Here is a 17653-nt window from a genome sequence, read left to right as displayed (position 1 = left end):
TATTCTGCTTAGTGATTATAATGCTTTTATGATGAAGTCGGATGAAATAATCGCTGAAATGATTGACATATTTGAAATATTAATCGGTGTTCTTGCTCGGCAAAATACTCCTGTCGCTGGACCCATGCAAGTTCGAAAGGTTCTTCGACGGCTTACGGAAGATTGGAACTACATCAAGCCATCTATCCAAGAGTGTCAAACTAGATCTCTATCTTTTGATGAACTTGTTGGAACTCTATAGTCGTACGAAATAGAATGAGTCAACAAAGAAAAAGATATGAAAGATAATAAGTCAATTGCATTAAAGACTAATATTGATTCCGAGTTGACAGATTCTAAAGATAAAGATGAAGATGATGAAGAGGACGATGAAGAGATTACTCGCATGGTAAAGAAGTTCAGAAAAATGGCTAACAATGGAAGAAAATATAAAGGGAATAAGCCATACAATCAAGCCGATCAAAAGAAAACCTTCAAAGAAGAAGGCACAGATGTGATTTGTTTTGAATGTAGGAAAAAGTGACACATCAAACCAAATTGTCCTTTGCTAAAGAAAAGAAAGGCAAGTATGAGAAGTCCAAAAAGGGCTCTAAAAGCAGAGACTTGGAATGACACTGAATGTGAAGACAGTGATGAAGACTATGCAAATATATGTCTCTTGGCAAATTCATATTCAATTGGAGAAATTGATGTATGTCATTTTGAAATTCCAGAAGAAGTAAGTGATTACAAAGCTACTATGAAGAAGATCTCCGAATTGAAGAAGAAAAACTCAAAATTGAAGCAACATGAAATTTCAAATAATGACAAGATTGATTATTTACAAACAGAATTTTTGTAAATGAAAGAAAATCGAGATTTGCTTGCAAAGGAAAATACTTATTTCAAAGAAGAAATTTCAAAAGTTTCCAAACAGTTTTCTTTATGTCCAAAATCTTCATATAACATTCTTTCTATGCTAGTTCCATGTTTTAATAAATCTGGACTTGTTTTTGAAGAAAAGAGTTTGATCAAAAATGGTTTTCCAAATGTCAACAAAAGATTGAAGGATAACTCTTCAAATAATGTTTTCGAAAATCATTTGCAAAAGCATTCCTCAAAATCGAAATATTCTAACGTAAAAGGGCCCAAATTCATTTGGGTACCAAAGAAAAGATGAGTTGTGTTTTTTTTTTTTTTTTTTTGCAGGGAACTAAAGAGAAGAGAAAGAGAAATCGGTATATTGTTATATTTTCAATTTACGTTGTGAACATGTCAAATTTCTATAAATTCTCATTGTACTTGATATTGTGCTTTGATTGATTCAATTTTTCATATGACTGTTCAATAATTAGTTGTGGTAGATATATTTTTTGTTTTACTGAAGAATCGTGTGATGCATTTTTTGTCATTCATGAGATAGGTTCAAATAATTGATTGATTGATATCTTGCTTAGATACAATTCGACTTATTTGATTGATGCTATCTGATCTTATCGTGCTTTGCAAATATGCAAATCTTTCAAGTGATTGCTTCATGCATGATATTATGGTTGAGAAAGAATCTTATGCTATCATTATTTGATTTAGACTTTATTTTGGATTGGCATATTGAATTGTTTCTCATCGTTAGTTGTACTGCAAAGTGAAACCTAAGGAGTGTTATTTGATTATAATATTTCTTTTTATGCCATATGATTACGGAAAGAATCCTTGGATATTTATAAAGTTTTCTTATTTTGCTCTAACGTAAAGGAAGGATTCAAATACATGCATACCAAAAAGGAAATGAGTTAATTGCAGGAAATCATCAAACGATGTTTGATTGCAAATCTACTCAAATCATGAGGCAATTAGAGGATTGACAAGGATTGTATTTTTCATCGATGTTGTTGCACCTGAAGATTTCAAATATCTAGTCTCTATCAAGGATGAATATGAACTGTAGCGAGAAACAGGTAAAGTTTTACATATGTTTCAGGAGCAGAGGTTAGTATTTACTTTTGATAATTCAATTGAGTCTGCAATCGATAATCATGGTAAGAAATCAGGTATGATTCCAAATCTCCTTGATTTTGAAAGAATTCATTGCAATACATTTATCTATATGAATATTCTTGCTTTTATCTTAAAAGCGTATCTTATAATTGGCATGTTTAGTCCGTGAATCAAAGGAAGGCAAGTACGTGATATTATCCTCGTCTTTGCAAAGATTATTCTGTGTTCTACAAGAAATCGCAGGTCGTAAAAGAACATCTCCACACGAAGCTTGCAAGGTTTGTTCAAAATCTGAAGAAGGATGTTTAAAAAATCAATGATTTTTCGCGATGCAAACTAGGTGACGAGACATAAGCCCAATCCCAGGGACATGTTAGAGCATCAAAGCCCATCTTGCCGTGACCTTCCTCAAGCCCAACCATAGGCCATGCTGCAGATAAATGGGCCACCATAGTTTTTCCGATTCTCATTTTCTTTTACCCCGTCAAAATTCTTTACAGTACATCATCTCTTGATATGTCCATATCAAAACGATAAATTCCCTATGATTTTATTCACATTATAATGCAGGCTCGTCGGATCGATGGGGGCGGCTAATCATCGCTAGCCATCACGCGACGTGACCATTGAAGCGAAAGGAAGAATAATTATCGCCTTGTGAATTGGCAACTCAAACTTAGGAAAGAAAAAGGGAAAGTTGGGCAGAAAAAAGAGATTCCAAGTACCGAAACAAATGGATTGGCGGGAAGGATATGCCCGCCACCCCCATTTTCTTGGGAAACAGAGGAAGGCAATGGTTTTTCTAAATGGGAAATACCATAAGTAATGTGAAATGTTTTTTATTATTATTTTATTTTATGGGAAGTAATGTGAAAAATGTTAAATAAAACAAAAATAAAGAGATTCCCAAAAATCTTTTCACGAGAATTGACGGGGACAAGATTACGGGATGTGCGATGAAGTGCTTGGACATGATTGCAGTTGTTGCCGATGTGTGGAGTGGGCCCCCCCAATCGGCAATTTCTGTCTTTCTTTTAATAATTCGCCTCAGAGTATACGTCAACAATTTGTGGAATATTTTTCTAGAGATCATTATTTGTATCATCCAGAAAAAAAAATTTGCAAAAATATTTTCATCGAAAATAATCTGCATTTGAACATTTTCACCGACAAAGAAATTACGTGTCCTTCATTATCAATTTCTTGATAAATAAACTGGCCATTTTTTTTTCTATATGACAAGGGCAATCAAGCCTTTTAAGTTGATCAATTGCATCACGTCCGCTTATATCCCTTCCATTTAGAGATTACTCAAGTCAGGCAACAACAATGCCATGGATCAAGAAAAAATTGTCTAGATTAGGGTGTGCCACAACACGTGCTATAATGACTTAATAGATGCATAATTGGTCACCAAAGAGTTTAGGTTTATGATTTAGGGTGAGAAAATTGTCAAAATAGTCATAAACATTTCACACTTTTGCCAATTCAATCCTAAACTTTTTAAATTTGCCGATTCAGTCCTATTAGCTGGAAATAGCTGACGTGGCATTGTTGACACCGACATAGATAATTTTTAATAATATTTTAATAACTTTATAAAAAAATTATTTTTATTTTTTTCATTTTTTTCTTTTCTCGAGTTAGAGCCTAGCGACCCCCTTGCGTGCCCCTTGAGGGCTTCGCGGCCCTTGCCCACGGTTCGGCCGGGGTAGCCCGTAGCCGGCCTCTAACCCAAAAAAGAAAAAAAATTAAAAATTAAATTTTTTTATATAATTATTAAAATTGTCCACGTCAGTGGTAGCGGTGCCAATCAACGATTTTCAGATAATAGGACTGAATAGGCAAAATGTGAAATGGTTTAGGGCTAAATCGGCAATTTAAAAAAATTTAAGACTGCATTGGTAAAAATATGAAAAATTTAGGACTTTTTTGATAATTTTTTTATTTGGGCCGCATGTACTTTATTATCTAAAGGGTGTTCGCGATCTATAAATAAATAAATAAACACTCAATCCTATCCGGATCATATCGATAAAGAGAGCGAGATTTATATCAATTGTTGAATTGATCAACTAGCATGGAGAGCTACTCGTCGATCTTGGCTGCGAAAAAGACAAAACGATTGTTCTTTTTAACTCTCCATTTGTCCTGTTGGCTGCAACATGCCATATTAAAAAAATTCTTAACTATGGTACGCTACCTATCTAGCCCTAAATTCTTTTTTATTTCGTAAAAATTGAATAATTTGAATTTTTTTTCTTAAAAATGATCACTTGTATCGCTTGAAATAATTAATCGATAAAAGACATTTTCATTATTAATAACAATTTATGTCTGCAACACTTTCGCGAGCGATCATTCATTAATTTCTGCAGGTGATGCTAGCAATCAATTTAAAAAATATTTTTCAAATTATTTATTTTTAACCAAACAAATGCATCCTAATATTCAAATAGATCTAATTAGTAGATTGAAGGGTATCCCCCTAAAACATTGTTCCTCTGTTACGCTGAGTTTCCAATCCCAATACCTACCATTAACATAAAATAAAACGTGGGATTCAATGTATCTTTTAATTTTAAAAATAAATTCGATACCATGTTATTTGTTAGCTAATCGAGATGCCCCTTGTTTTTCCATTCAAATTTCCTTCCCGCCACGTAAAAAAAAAAATTTAACTCGTGAAAATTACAAGAGAAATACGTAAACGTTCATGATTCTAAAGTGCTTTTTGTGATTCATATTGCAAATTAGGTTGTGCATTTAACTCAGAAGCACGTAGAAGTATGTATATTATACCGGTTTTTGGTTGCCCAACGACTCGATTTTGCTATTTTACTTGCAAAGATAGCTTCTTGACCATTAGTTAGCTAATTCTATGGTTAATTAGCTGAATAATGTCAAATCTATATAAACAGAAAAATTAATGATTATTTGCACTTTTTTCTCAGCTCATTTTCCTTCTCACCTTCTTTTGCACAAGTCGAAAGCCAAACAAACCCCCCCCAAAAAAAAATTATGTCTTTTGGTAATATATTTGCATAATTTTCGAGCTCCATTCTTTTTGAAAGAAACGGATGTCCACTAATCGGCAAATGCCCATCGCGGTTGACCGAACTTGTGCGACCTCTGGGGTGATGCGATGATAGCCGCCTTCGTGATATACAAGACTCCCTGCTCGATATGTCGCCGATAATTCCAAAATCTTTGCTTTTACTTTTCAAAACTTTGAAAATAGGGCAAAGTATCACGAGTGTTAATGTGTGGAAAATAGTAAAAGACCTCAAGGCATATGTTAAGTCGTTGCTCATGCTTTCTAAATAAACTATTATGATAGATTTTTCGGAATATTTCCTTATTCAATTGCTAAAAAGCATTACTATGCATATTAAATCTTTTTTAATGATCCTAATTAGAGCTCTCAGAACACTCGTTAACAGGACCCTTAATGAAATTATAAAATATTCACACATAATTTTACATATTAATATTTGCCCATAAAGGTACATTTAGATGATTCTCACTAATACGGTGAAAACCGCGGGTAACCAAATTTACGAAGTTATCATAAATTAACAAAAAGTAGTATTTGTCTCAAAGACATTGAAAATTAAAATAGAACCATGTCCAGTTAATTATTGGTTAATTTTTTTTTATTACAAATAAGTTGCCCACAAAAAAAAAAAAAGAAATGTCTTTTTATTAAGTACGGTTGGGAACGTATTTAATCACGACAATTAGGCTGCGTTTGGTCGTCGAGATTTCTGGTCATGATAAGATTGGATAGGATAAGATAAGAAATCTAGAGATTTGGCCATATCCTATCAATCATTTGGTGAACTACGGATTTAAAGTCGGATATTCTCATATCCTATCATATCCCGCATTTGGTAGAAAACGTATATCAATATAAATGACATATATGCCCTACGTGGTGTTCATGAAATATTCCAATCTTATTACTATAAAAATAATATTCTCATACATAAAAAAAAAACATGAAAATATACACATTTTATTAGATGTTCAAACCTCTTTGCAAAAAAAAATGAAAATAGAAACAAATGAGACAAGAAAGTTAGCTTTTATATGACGGATAAGAGAAATCCTATCCGACCTTATTCTACTCTCTCTCCTAAGATTTTTTTATCCGGGTTATATCTCCCCTATATCCGACATTATACTATTCGGGACACCTATTAAACACGAGATAGGATAAAACATATCCTATCCCGAGTTTTATATGGACGACCAAACGCAGCGTTAGAGTTTTTGTCCTTAGTCGTCCCAGCGTAGGAGTCGGTTTTGGGTTTTCTCGATAAAGCGTGTCGTGTTTCGATAGGGATACTCTGTTGGGTAATATTATCATCCCACCCCAAAAATCAAATTGATTTCCTTAAAATAAATTAAGAAAAAGCTCTAGGCGGGACCCACTGCCTCTGCAGTCTTCATCGAAGTTGCCTTTGGGAAAACGGGAAAAAAAAAATCTCCGATTTCTATCTTTATTTTATAATACTATTAGTATTTTTTTTTTCTTTCGTCTGCTCCTCCTTCGTCTTCAATCTCCAGTCGGGCATACGATTTTTCTGCAACCGAAACTAAAATAAAAAAGGAGGAGGAGGAGGAGGAGGAGGATTTGAAAAGGTCTTCAGCTTTCTTCTCATTTTCACCTGCCAACGTTGAGAGGATTTTGGGGATCGCTGGGACTTCAACGGTGATCTCGCTCGAAGCTCGCGAAGGGAGATTGATTCATCCGGCGACGCACAGTGGGAGTCGTCGTTAATGTCGAGACTAAGCTCGACGGAACATTTCCATAGGTGTAATCGGAAGTAGCAGCTGAATCGGCGCCCTCATCATCGAGTTCGTTTTCGTGGGGCGAAGTGGTCTGATTCAGTTCGGCCGTGGACTGCTTGTGGCCGATGGAGATTGTGCGCAGCTCTCGCGTGGTATGCTCGTTGAGCCGGTATGTTTTTTGTTTTGGAATCTGCGGTTCTCCTGCCCCCGCATTTGATTTGGTCCGTGTTATTTTTGGCTTGATTGATTTATACTTTGATTGTTTTATGTCTGTCAGTGTTCTCGTCTTTTCGGTTTTGCTATGTAGCAGTTGTTTGTATATGTTTGAGTTTGTACACGGTGAATTTATGCAGTTCATGTATAAGATTGGAGTTCGGTTGGTGCAAGCATAGCCTTTTTGGTTGATCATTGATGCTTTCTTGTTGGGGGCGCTCATATTTTTTGTTTTTGTTTTTTCCATTGAAGTTGTTTAAGATGATCAGTTTGGGCTGGCGAATCGGAAACTGGGGCGGTTCTTACTATTAGTGCAGGGTTCCTGAATGAGATATAACGGAAACTTGAATTAAGTGTTTTTGCAAAAAGGAGTTGTCTTGAGGCCAAGTTTGAGAACTTGTGTTAGGGAATGGGCACGTTGTCTTGCATAGGGTCATGTCTATCTGTGCATTCGAGAAATGATGATGGCACTTTACTCGATGTGCCTCGAGCAGGCTGATCAAATATGGAAACAACGTGAATATGACTTTTGACGTCGCATATAGATAAGTGGTGTTTTATGGTCATTGCAGACCAACTTTTAAAAAGTACAAACTTTTCAAAGACATTGGTATTGCAGAGCACTTACTAAAGGGTATGGAGTTAGTTTTATTCATCCTACCAGTTTTTAATATGAGTGAGAAAGGTGTTTATCACCCATTGTTGGCCTTACACCCATTAAAAAGGTAAAAAAATTCTCTACAAATAGCTTAGGCGGCAGACCAAGATTTGTTGCAGCAGTCTCATCAGTTTACAAAGTGACCTGCTTGCTGGAAAATGGATTGGAAGGGCTGAACTTATTTAAGCCAGTAAAGGATTTCTTGGGCAGACATAGCTTTCGGTGCTTGATAAGCTACCAGATTATCTCATATAGGCACAAACGTTTGCTAGTGTTGCCATCCTTCTTGTTCACTGACCCAACTGCATAAGCATGTTCTATTAGTGCATGGGACGACCTGGACAAGCAAAATCGATAACGTGTTGACATTTTTGGATGACTTTTGGTCACATAATTAATGTCTTGATATTGGGGAAACCATGATGAGGGTTACTAGGACCATAGGTCTAGAAATATTCTCAAAGGGAATGACGAAACTTTTTAATTTGGCCAAGAACAACAAGCCTTGACAATGCCATTTTTATCTCTTTTGTTGCTTTTCTGTAATTTAATGTGTTCCAAAAGTACATCCCTTGGTTCACCTGCTGAAAGCCAGGCAATGATGCTTTCTTTCTTAATTTGAAAATGGTGGAATCACTTTCTTGCTTAATTTTGGGAGCTTTTGATTGTTTCTAAGTTGAAAATCTTTGAATTGAGCACCTCGTGGAAGTTAAGGATATCATCTACTGTGTAGGAAGGTTTTTTTGGGTGGGCTAATTATGTTTTCTTGCGGTTTTACTGGATATTAGAGGTGGATTCAAGTGCCTATTACTTTGTTTGTCTGCTAGACCGTTGCCTCCGGTACATATGGATATCGTTTTTAATGTTTAAATATTCATTTATAATGCCTGGCAACAGCTTTGAATCTTGAACATGTTTTGTTTCCATGTTAGGCAATATATACAGAGTTACCATAATTATCTGGAGTTCTTAGGAAATGTGATGAATTGATCCTTTCAGGATGTGATGCTTCTGCTTGCCATATGGTTAGAAGGTGCTCCGATGAGGTCGCTGGGATGTGGTCGTGATCTTTCTTGAGCAAAGATAAAATGCTGCCCAACTGGAAAAAACGCCACATCAGATTGAAGTGTTCTACGTATAGTTGTTGGTCTATTGCGTGTCTGGGATCAGAAGAGTGCTAGGGGAGAAAAATAAAAATAATCATGGAGCCAGCCCTTGAAAAAAAGTACCCCGTCAATGCTAAGGACTATAAGTTATATGAGGAGGTTGGTGAAGGTGTCAGTGCCACAGTGTATAGGGCTCTCTGCATTCCATTCAATGAGATTGTTGCGGTCAAGGTTCTTGATCTTGAAAGGTGCAACAACGACTTGGTATGTGCTCTCTCTCTGCTTTTTGTTTTTTTGGGGGGGTGGGGGGGAGGGTTTATAGGTATAGACATGTGCACAGATGCAACAGGCATATAAATTGTGCAAAACTTTAGCATTGCATTTTTGCAATAAAGAGGTCTATAGTTTCCTCCTATGTTTGGAATGACTTCACATTCTTATATTAAAAGTTTCTCATTGCTTCCCATGTACGTCTGGAATGACTTTACAGTTATCAAATACTGGAAATTAATCTACTGTCACTTATCAATTTCATGATACTTAGTGTTTCGAATACTAATTTATGATGAATTGAAGAAAAATAGAGCATTTTCCCTTATTTTGATATTTGATGAGAACTTTTTGTGTCACAGCAGAAGTCATTTGCATTGTTCTTGGAACTGTTAGCTTGTGATACCGTACTTTCTTCATGTCAATATAGTTGTATGCTTCAGAATTGCCTTTGGGGTGTAACTGAAATGTTCGAGCATAAAATATGCCCGTATGATTGTTTGTTGAGTGAGGGTAATTGAACTCTTAGGTGCTGAACCTGTTGTTTTGTATGGACAATTTTCTTATACGTGTTTGGTGGGAGACTTGTGCAGGACGGTATTCGGCGGGAAGTGCAGACAATGAGCTTGATCAGTCATCCAAATCTCTTACAGGCTCACTGCTCTTTCACTGCTGGCCACGGCCTTTGGGTTGTGATGCCATACATGAAGGGGGGATCCTGTTTGCACATTATGAAATCTGCCTTTCCAGAAGGTTTTGAAGAGCCTGTGATCTCTAGTTTGTTGCACGAGGTTCTCAAAGCTCTCGTGTATCTTCATTCCCATGGGCATATTCATAGAGATGTGAAGGTACTATATCATCAATTTTCTTTAATCCAATTCTTATGTTTAGGGCTATTTCCTGTTATCTCATCATATTTTTAGATAGTTCTTTTTTTTTTCCCGTTTTGCTAGAACAATTATTTATAAATAATTTTCTACAATCTAATGCAGTCGGGGAATATATTAGTCAACTCAAATGGTTTTGTCAAGTTAGCAGATTTTGGCGTTTCTGCTTGTATGTTTGATGCTGGGGATAGGCAGAGGTCGCGAAACACCTTCGTTGGGACACCTTGCTGGTAGTTTACCCCTCATTCGTTCATATTAACCCATTCCTTATTAGTTAATGTAAGTTGGCAGAATTACGCTAAATGGCCTACACCTGTTTTCTTCATCTTTAGGATGGCTCCTGAGGTTATGCAACAGCTGCATGGATATGACTTTAAGTGAGTGGAATTTGATCAACATATGCTCTTTTCTTTTTTCTTGTTTTACCTATGGAAAGTTGATTTGGTATTGAAACTTGCTTCTCTAAACAGAGCAGACATATGGTCGTTTGGAATAACAGCACTTGAACTTGCCCATGGCCATGCCCCCTTTTCCAAGTATCCACCGATGAAGGTACTCTACATCATAGTTTTAAATAGCTGATCAGTGAGCACATGCCTTGCATGCACCCCTGTATCGAAATTTGAAAAGAAGTGCCTGACTACCCCTTGTATGTTGACCGCACTCTATTTAATAACTTGCGAACTTAGCAGAATATGTTGTCTCCTTGCTTTTTCACCTGATAGAGTCCCTTGTGCAGGTGTTGCTGATGACCTTACAGAATGCACCTCCAGGCCTTGACTATGAAAGAGACAAGAGATTCTCCAAGGTGGATAATTTAGGTGGTACTGTTGGATCTAACTCCATGATTTTCCAGTACTAAAATTGTATTAACTCTATGACTTTCAGTCTTTCAAAGAGATGGTGGCCACTTGCTTAGTGAAGGACCCTAAGAAACGTCCAACTGCAGAAAAACTTTTGAAGCACCCTTTCTTTAAGCGTGCTCGTGCTGCAAATTATCTAGCTCAAACCATTCTTGAAGGGCTTGCTCCATTAGGCGATCGCTTTAGGACACTTAAGGTCTGTAGCTTGGGTAGAAAGTTGTATACTCTTAAGAATTTTCTCATAAGTAGCGTTTTTTATATTATTACCTCTAACTTGAGTGTTATTTTCAGGCTAAAGAGGCTGATCTTCTTGTACAGAACAAAGCCCTCTATGAAGATAAGGAGCAACTGTCACAGGTGGGCAGCAACTTTTTGCCTTAAAGACATTAGACTATACTAAGTGACATGTTTTCTGACCCACAAAAAAAAAAAAAAAACCAATGACATGTTTATAGTTATCTGATTCAACACATTGCTTGTTTCATTATTTTGTGGTTCTCAAAAAATTATATGTTTGCAGTGTGCTGTTAATATCTCTTCTCTTCAAAGACACGCTCGTCTACTGGGAGTAGACTTTTTTATATGAACAAACTGGTTTTTTACCTGACCCCTCAATTAGGACCGTTGATATGATGAATCTGGAAATTTGTGGAATCTTTAGATAAGACAATAAGTTCACGGAAGTGTTTTATCTTTAGTATGTTTCATGTTTTACTGATGATGGAGATATCCTCATGTTGAAGAATCCGAACTAGTTTTCATTTAGATGTTCTAATCGAGTCTCAGTGATATGAGTAATACTGGTTGCCTTGCAGCAAGAATACATACGAGGCATCAGCGCGTGGAACTTCAACTTGGAGGATTTGAAAAATCAGGCTGCTCTGGTACATTTTTTTTTTTTTTCTAGTTCACAGTCCATGCTCGATTGGTGGGAACTCAATAGTGCGTAGGTAACAAAGATGCAGCTTAAGTGAGAACTATAACTGCAGATTCAGGATGATGATATCAATCCAAATGCCGAAGATGTCAAGCAAAAACAAGGACATTGTGATGTTGGCATTCCAGCAGGAAGGCTATCTCCCAATATTATTGACCAAGCAAAAGTTGCCCCTAACAAGAAGGTATAGAATTTTTATCATCACAGGGTCTCTTGTAACGTTTCTTAGTCCTCAGTTCACTTGACTTTGAGTGTCTTCTGATGGCCAGTTTTCATCTGTTTCAGGACCCGATTGAAACTCTACATGATTTGGAGGACTCCCTTGCTCCATTTCCGATTAAACCTGTTCAAGCACTGAAGTATGATTAACTTCCTTTTACTTTTAACCCTAGAATATTTGAGCACGGAACATAGATTAGGCTCATTTCCCCTTTACCTCGGCCTAATGAATCTTTAAAGCATTCCTTGACTCCTAATGGGAAGTTTCCTTTGTGCCTTCTTTTTAAACCAAGAAACAACTATTTGACTGAGTAATTAAGCGACAATTAAAGTGGACTTTGCATTAGCTTGATGAAACCGATATTCAATTTCATCCTCTTCTTTCGATTATGTAGAGCTTGTTTTGATGTTCGTGAGGTTGATGTTAATGCTACCAGTCCAAATTGGAAAGGTACTCGATCTGATTCTGAAGAGCAATTTCCTACAAAATCTTCACCTAAAGGTACTCAATCTGATATTGAAGAACAGCTTCCAACACAATGTTCATCAAGAGCTATTGACACTGAGTCTCGTAAAAATGAGGGTGATCATCTTGAGCCAAGTGGCAGTCTACCACCTCATGCCATTCCTGAGGACAAGAAACTTTTAAGTGGTCCCCAACAGTCGGATAACGTGCCTTCACCTGAGAAGCTTACATTTGTTGATGTGAAGAGGTATTTTTGTCATAGTTCCTTCACTCTCTTTCTTTGCCTCTTTCATTTGTGAACTATCTGCTAGAACTTGGTTTCTCAAAATGACCTGGTTAGCGATAATGTGTTGTTTGGTAAGTAGAAAAAATTACTGATGAAGTGCTTTCTTGGCTTGGTGTTAGCATAGTGAGCAATGCCATTTTCGGTAATGAGAAATTCCACTAATAAATTAACCTTCACATTAAGCAAATGAGGAATGAAGGAATATCTTATGGAAGTTCATCAACAAATTTGATGAAACTAAGCTGCTGGGGAATATATTTAAATATTTTATAGACTATATACGTGGTGAAACACTGCAAAAACAACTGTATCTGCATACATACATATACATAAAAATGGTGAAACACTGACGGCCACCAAAAGGAGGATGGCACGTGAGTAATTGAGTGATTCAATGTAAAAGAGAGGTCCTGTAAATGAGACCCAAGTCTTATCCAAAACTCGATGAAGGAAAGTTTCAGAAATTGTGTCATTCATGCATGCATAGGAAATTGGACAATTGGAAAGGGCAATCTGTTTTTTTCCCTCTTTTCCTTTTTTGAGTAGATCACATCAAGTTTTCTTTGTATGTGCAATTTGTCTTGAAAGTAGCACCTTCACGATGTCTTCTCTCATGTATGCGTGTATCTATGCGCCTGCACAATCGTTGTGGTAGCACATGAAGTTTGGCACTATTAGCATCTGCACCATTTGGTCATTGCTGGTTGTCCCTTTGCAGCAGATATTATATGATTTTGCCGTTTCACTCAGCCACTCCCTCGACTCTTTTGACAGAGTTATTTGATATCCCAGGCACTTAATCACTGCACAATGTCTCCATCCTGTCTCCAAAATTACCTACCCACAACAGCGATATGTCTTTGCCTCTGAAGGCATGGAGTTTCTGGGAAGTTAGGTACCAGATGTGAACCTGGGCATCTGGATCATGTGTGAAGGTTTCCTAATTGCTAATTTGCGAAGTGGGGATAGTAAAAGGTGGAGATGAATTTCAGTTAAAGAGAAGAAAGGAGGGGAAAAGGGAGAATGAACTTTAATGTCAGAGTAGTACGTGAACAAGACTCAATGATATGTGAACAAGATTCGACGAGAATGGTCTTTTACAGAAAATGACAGTGAGAGATTGAATAGATGTTATATGAGGTGATTGTTAGTCTTGAATTTGCCATCTTATCAAAATGTCTTGAATTTGTCATCTTATCAAAATGTGGCTAGATAATCTGAATCATCCACATCCCTAGTTTGAATGAGATGATTTTCAAGAAGCTATGCGGGTGAGTATTGTTGGCTTATTGACCATAGATTAGTAGTCTTTGAGCTTATGTTGACTGTGCAATCTGGTTATGCGTGAATCTGTTTGTACCCCAGTAGTAGAGGTAAAAGGAACATTTATGATCACTTAGAGGTGTCTACTAGGGCAAGATGCTTTTGCATGCTAGGTGTATTTGGTGGAATACATGAGCACAGCCATACCTTTGAATTTAAAGATTGTTTCTGTGGCATGGAGTAAACGGTGTGATTACTCTCGAACCCTTTTTAGGCTTTTTGATTGTGGTAGATAATTGTAACTAGACTAATCGGATCTAGTTTGCCTCATCACCATATAGTTAACTATTTACTTGCTTATGACTTTAAGACTATTGTTGACATTCATTTCTGGTTATTTTAGAAGGGATCATCAACAGCCCAAGTACCAATCTGAATTACATCGCCAGAAGAAAGATTCTGATGTCGTATTGCCTGGTGTGTTCCAGTGATTCTCTGTTTTCTTTCTCATAATTAATGGAGATAACTCTGGTGTTTAATGTTCTCTTTCATTTGAATGTTAGTTGAAGATACATCTGAAGTTGGCGTTGTCCAGCGTAAGGGACGTTTTCAGGTCACGTCGGCAGATCTTAGTGCAAAGGTAATCCATTCCCAACTATGGGCTACTCTTGCCCTTTGGTTAGCCCTTGTAATTTTTAATTTTTGGGGGGTATCAATCGATACGATCTTATACCTAAGAAATGTTCTTGAAACTTGCTTCAAGTTTTTTATTATTCTTTGGAGAACCAAAAAATTGAGATTGTTAGTGATTGAATCTGCAGATCATGCCTTTTCAGTTGCCTTAATGTGTTCATGCTTCAGGTTTTTTCTGATCATATAGAAATTTTAGTTTCAAAAGTAGATAGGCTGCACGAGTTCAGTGAGAAAAAAGTCATATTTACCACATGGGATCTTGTGCAGAAAGATTTAGGAGACATTTGAATGCTTGGAAATAGAAAAATAATCGACTTTTCCTTCACGGTGAATGAGAGAAATGACTTTACAAAGGGTATATAGTGCATCTGATGTACTCTTCTCTGCTCAAGCATAGCTCTTTCTATGTCTTAAGTCAAGGGCATCTGATATGGCCATGCCCAATTTTCATGTCCTGTATCTTATCTGATTCTTTCCGAATATTTCTGGCATGGAAAAAGTTTATCACCCCTGTAGATTTCACATTTGCTTTAAATTTTCAAGAACTCTTAGGTACTGCTCTTCTTATGGCATTGTGGTCTAAAAGTTTAAGGTGTTGGAATTTTACAAATGTCAAGGAGCTGTAACTGTTATTATCCTCCTTTTTGGGTCCAGGGTCCTGTCAGCTGCTTATCTGGAACTGCTTGCAGTGGGTCATCCAATTTCACATCCCCAAACATTGCTACTGGCACACTCCTCCCATCATTGCAGGCTATTTTGCAGCAAAACATCACGCAAAGAGTATGTGTTTATTATTGAGCCCGACTGACGTCCCTCACATAGTGCCTCAATTGGCTTCTAATAAAATGAATTTTGACAGGATGAAATTGTTAAGATGATCAAATATGTGGAGCAATTGGCTGGTATATCATGCTGCTTTCTTCTTCTTCTTCTTCTTCTTCTTCTTCTTCTTCTTCATTATTATTATTTGTTTGTATTTATGTATTTTCCTACCTCTGTTTGATACAGTTAAGCCTCTGGAAATTGTCGAGGCTGGTATTAATGAACAACTGCAGGTACGTTCCATCTTGTCACATTTCATATATTGAGAAATTATAGCTTCTATTTGTTTTACCCTCATAATGTTTTGGGGAAACTACAAAGAATCCATTAGGTCAGGATGAAAATTTTGCTTCATACAAACTTTTTTGCATTACTCTACCAAAGCATTCTCATTAATATGGCTGTTCAGAGAGAATATCGTTTGTGCTATCCTGTAGTTGATGAACTAGGAATGGCCATTGCAGTCAACTCAAGGTCAACGGCTGTGTTTGACTGTCACCATGTCTAGCAATTATGCGTTGCTCATTCTCTCTCTGGGCATGTGGAACAGTCAGATTTTTGTGTCTCAAAAATCCTTATTACACATCTCTGTTAATGCTGTTTTCTTCACTTGATGAAATGCATGGGATATGATAGACCATTCTGACTATCACATTTTCTGGCAACAACTGCTTTAGTCTTTGTTATTTACTGTTTTTATCACTGTTGAACATTTTTTCCAATTCCTAATTTTCAGGCGAGTCCTGCTTCTGCAAAGGAGAGAGACTTGCAATCTCAGTTGGTAAATCTGCAGCAGAGGTAAGTCAGTTCCTGCTTCTTGCAATTGCGATGTATTACTTGTCATAAATATGCTACTAAAAGTCCTTTTAAATGTCAGTGTTCAGAGGTTGGATGAGGAATTGCAGAGACAGAGAACGAAAAATTTCCAGGTAGCGCTTTTTGGTTGTTGGGTTCTGTATACATTAGATTGCTTAAATATTGTTGGAGATACCCTCTCTACTGTGCATTTAAGCAGCATTTGGTGACCTACATGTTGCAGGGAATAGAAGATGATCAGATTGGAATGATTTCTTATCTCCCATTTGTCTATGGTCACATTTACGAATAGATACTTTCTCAGATATATGACTAGGTTTTATTAAAAAGAGAACTTAAATGAAGTATTGAAGGTAAGCTTCTCAAGAAAGGGATGGACTTGAGTTCAGTCGTCACACACATTAAGGTCCACAACCCAAGAGAGAGAAATTGAATTATAGAGAGAATCCACTCTGTTGAGATCATGTATGTTGACTATATCCACTCTATTGGCATTCACTGGACACCGGATGATAGAATATAATTCACCTTATGACGAACAATATTATGGACAATCAAACATGGCGATAAAGTTTGGATCTTTGCCATGTTATTGAGAACCTTCTCTCGATAAGCGCCATTGTCATGCTTACCAATCAAAATTATCAGTGGATCAATATCCTTCTGCTGATCAGCATGCTAACGTTGTCTTTACCAAAGCTCTTCTGAAATTCTCAGCTAATTTGAGAAGCATTTGGGTGACATTTTTTCTGTCTCTCACATAACCTCTTATCCCTTGCAAAATCAAGAAGACCAATTCTGTTGGTCTTTATGACTCATCACTTTCACTTCTTTTTACACTTTCTCTTGGTCTTATCTTCATTTAGGAGTGATTTCCTGTTTGCATGTACCTGGATGCTTCTGATTGCATTTTGTTTCAGTTCCTTGAAATTACTGTCATAAATTAAGTCTTCCGAATGGTGAGATGTCTGACTGAAAACATGATGCTTTGCAGCTAGTAAAGCAATTAAGTTTTTTGGCAAAGCGAGAAGAGAGATTGAAAGGACAATGAAGTATGATGCTAATGTTGATACCGCCAGCTCTTCTTTTCGTCATTCGCAACAGCAAGTTTGATTTGCAGATGTAAGGTACTTCTAAGGTACAGGGGCATTTTTTTCCTTCCTTCCATTGTATTATTTCATTGTACCATATGTGTGATGGTTTGTAACGCTTATACCCGAGTTTTGTCAAATCATTCCTTGAGTCTATCTATAGATCAGAAAAACCTATAATAACATTGCTCTCCTCTGCTCTCCGAAAATGTACAGAGTAAGTATGAACTGATTCAGATTCCTCAAGTGGATTTCATCGTGTTTCTTAACGGTCCTTGTTCTATGCTAA

The 17653-nt window shown here is 36.8% G+C and overlaps 1 protein-coding gene across 4 annotated transcripts; it reads left to right on the top strand.

The window, feature by feature from the left end:
• Nucleotides 1-6534: 6534 nt before the first annotated feature.
• Nucleotides 6535-17557, top strand: LOC115741229 (serine/threonine-protein kinase 4-like). Of its 4 annotated transcripts, XM_030675023.2 has the most exons (22): nucleotides 6535-6943; nucleotides 8645-9015; nucleotides 9615-9869; nucleotides 10014-10138; nucleotides 10241-10285; nucleotides 10379-10460; nucleotides 10648-10716; nucleotides 10797-10967; nucleotides 11063-11128; nucleotides 11587-11655; nucleotides 11761-11892; nucleotides 11994-12067; nucleotides 12323-12378; nucleotides 12430-12640; nucleotides 14346-14419; nucleotides 14506-14582; nucleotides 15290-15415; nucleotides 15495-15537; nucleotides 15644-15690; nucleotides 16194-16255; nucleotides 16335-16386; nucleotides 17268-17557. In XM_030675023.2, the coding sequence occupies exons 2-22, from the start codon at nucleotides 8848-8850 to the stop codon at nucleotides 17322-17324; spliced, it is 2061 nt and encodes a 686-aa protein (XP_030530883.1). In that variant the 5' UTR covers nucleotides 6535-6943; nucleotides 8645-8847; the 3' UTR covers nucleotides 17325-17557. The 4 variants fall into 4 exon arrangements, with proteins under 4 accessions (XP_030530883.1, XP_030530882.1, XP_030530878.1 ...); XM_030675022.2 differs by having other exon boundaries at nucleotides 12365-12640; XM_030675018.2 differs by having other exon boundaries at nucleotides 6536-6943; nucleotides 12323-12640.
• The last annotated feature ends 96 nt before the right edge of the window (nucleotides 17558-17653 follow it).

The sequence above is a fragment of the Rhodamnia argentea genome, chromosome 8 (genome assembly GCF_020921035.1).
Source record: "Rhodamnia argentea isolate NSW1041297 chromosome 8, ASM2092103v1, whole genome shotgun sequence".
Taxonomy (NCBI): Eukaryota; Viridiplantae; Streptophyta; class Magnoliopsida; order Myrtales; family Myrtaceae; genus Rhodamnia; species Rhodamnia argentea.
Note: the sequence above shows the minus strand (reverse complement) of the source record. Positions and strands in the feature narration are given on the sequence as shown.

Excerpts from the sequence above, each read along its gene's own strand:
- LOC115741229 (XM_030675018.2), top strand. The coding sequence starts at position 8,848 with ATGGAGCCAGCCCTTGAAAAAAAGTACCCCGTCAATGCTAAGGACTAT. Across the intron at positions 14,420-14,505 it reads TTCTGATGTCGTATTGCCTG|TTGAAGATACATCTGAAGTT; the intron begins GTGTGTTCCAGT and ends TTTGAATGTTAG. Across the intron at positions 15,538-15,643 it reads ATATGTGGAGCAATTGGCTG|TTAAGCCTCTGGAAATTGTC; the intron begins GTATATCATGCT and ends TGTTTGATACAG.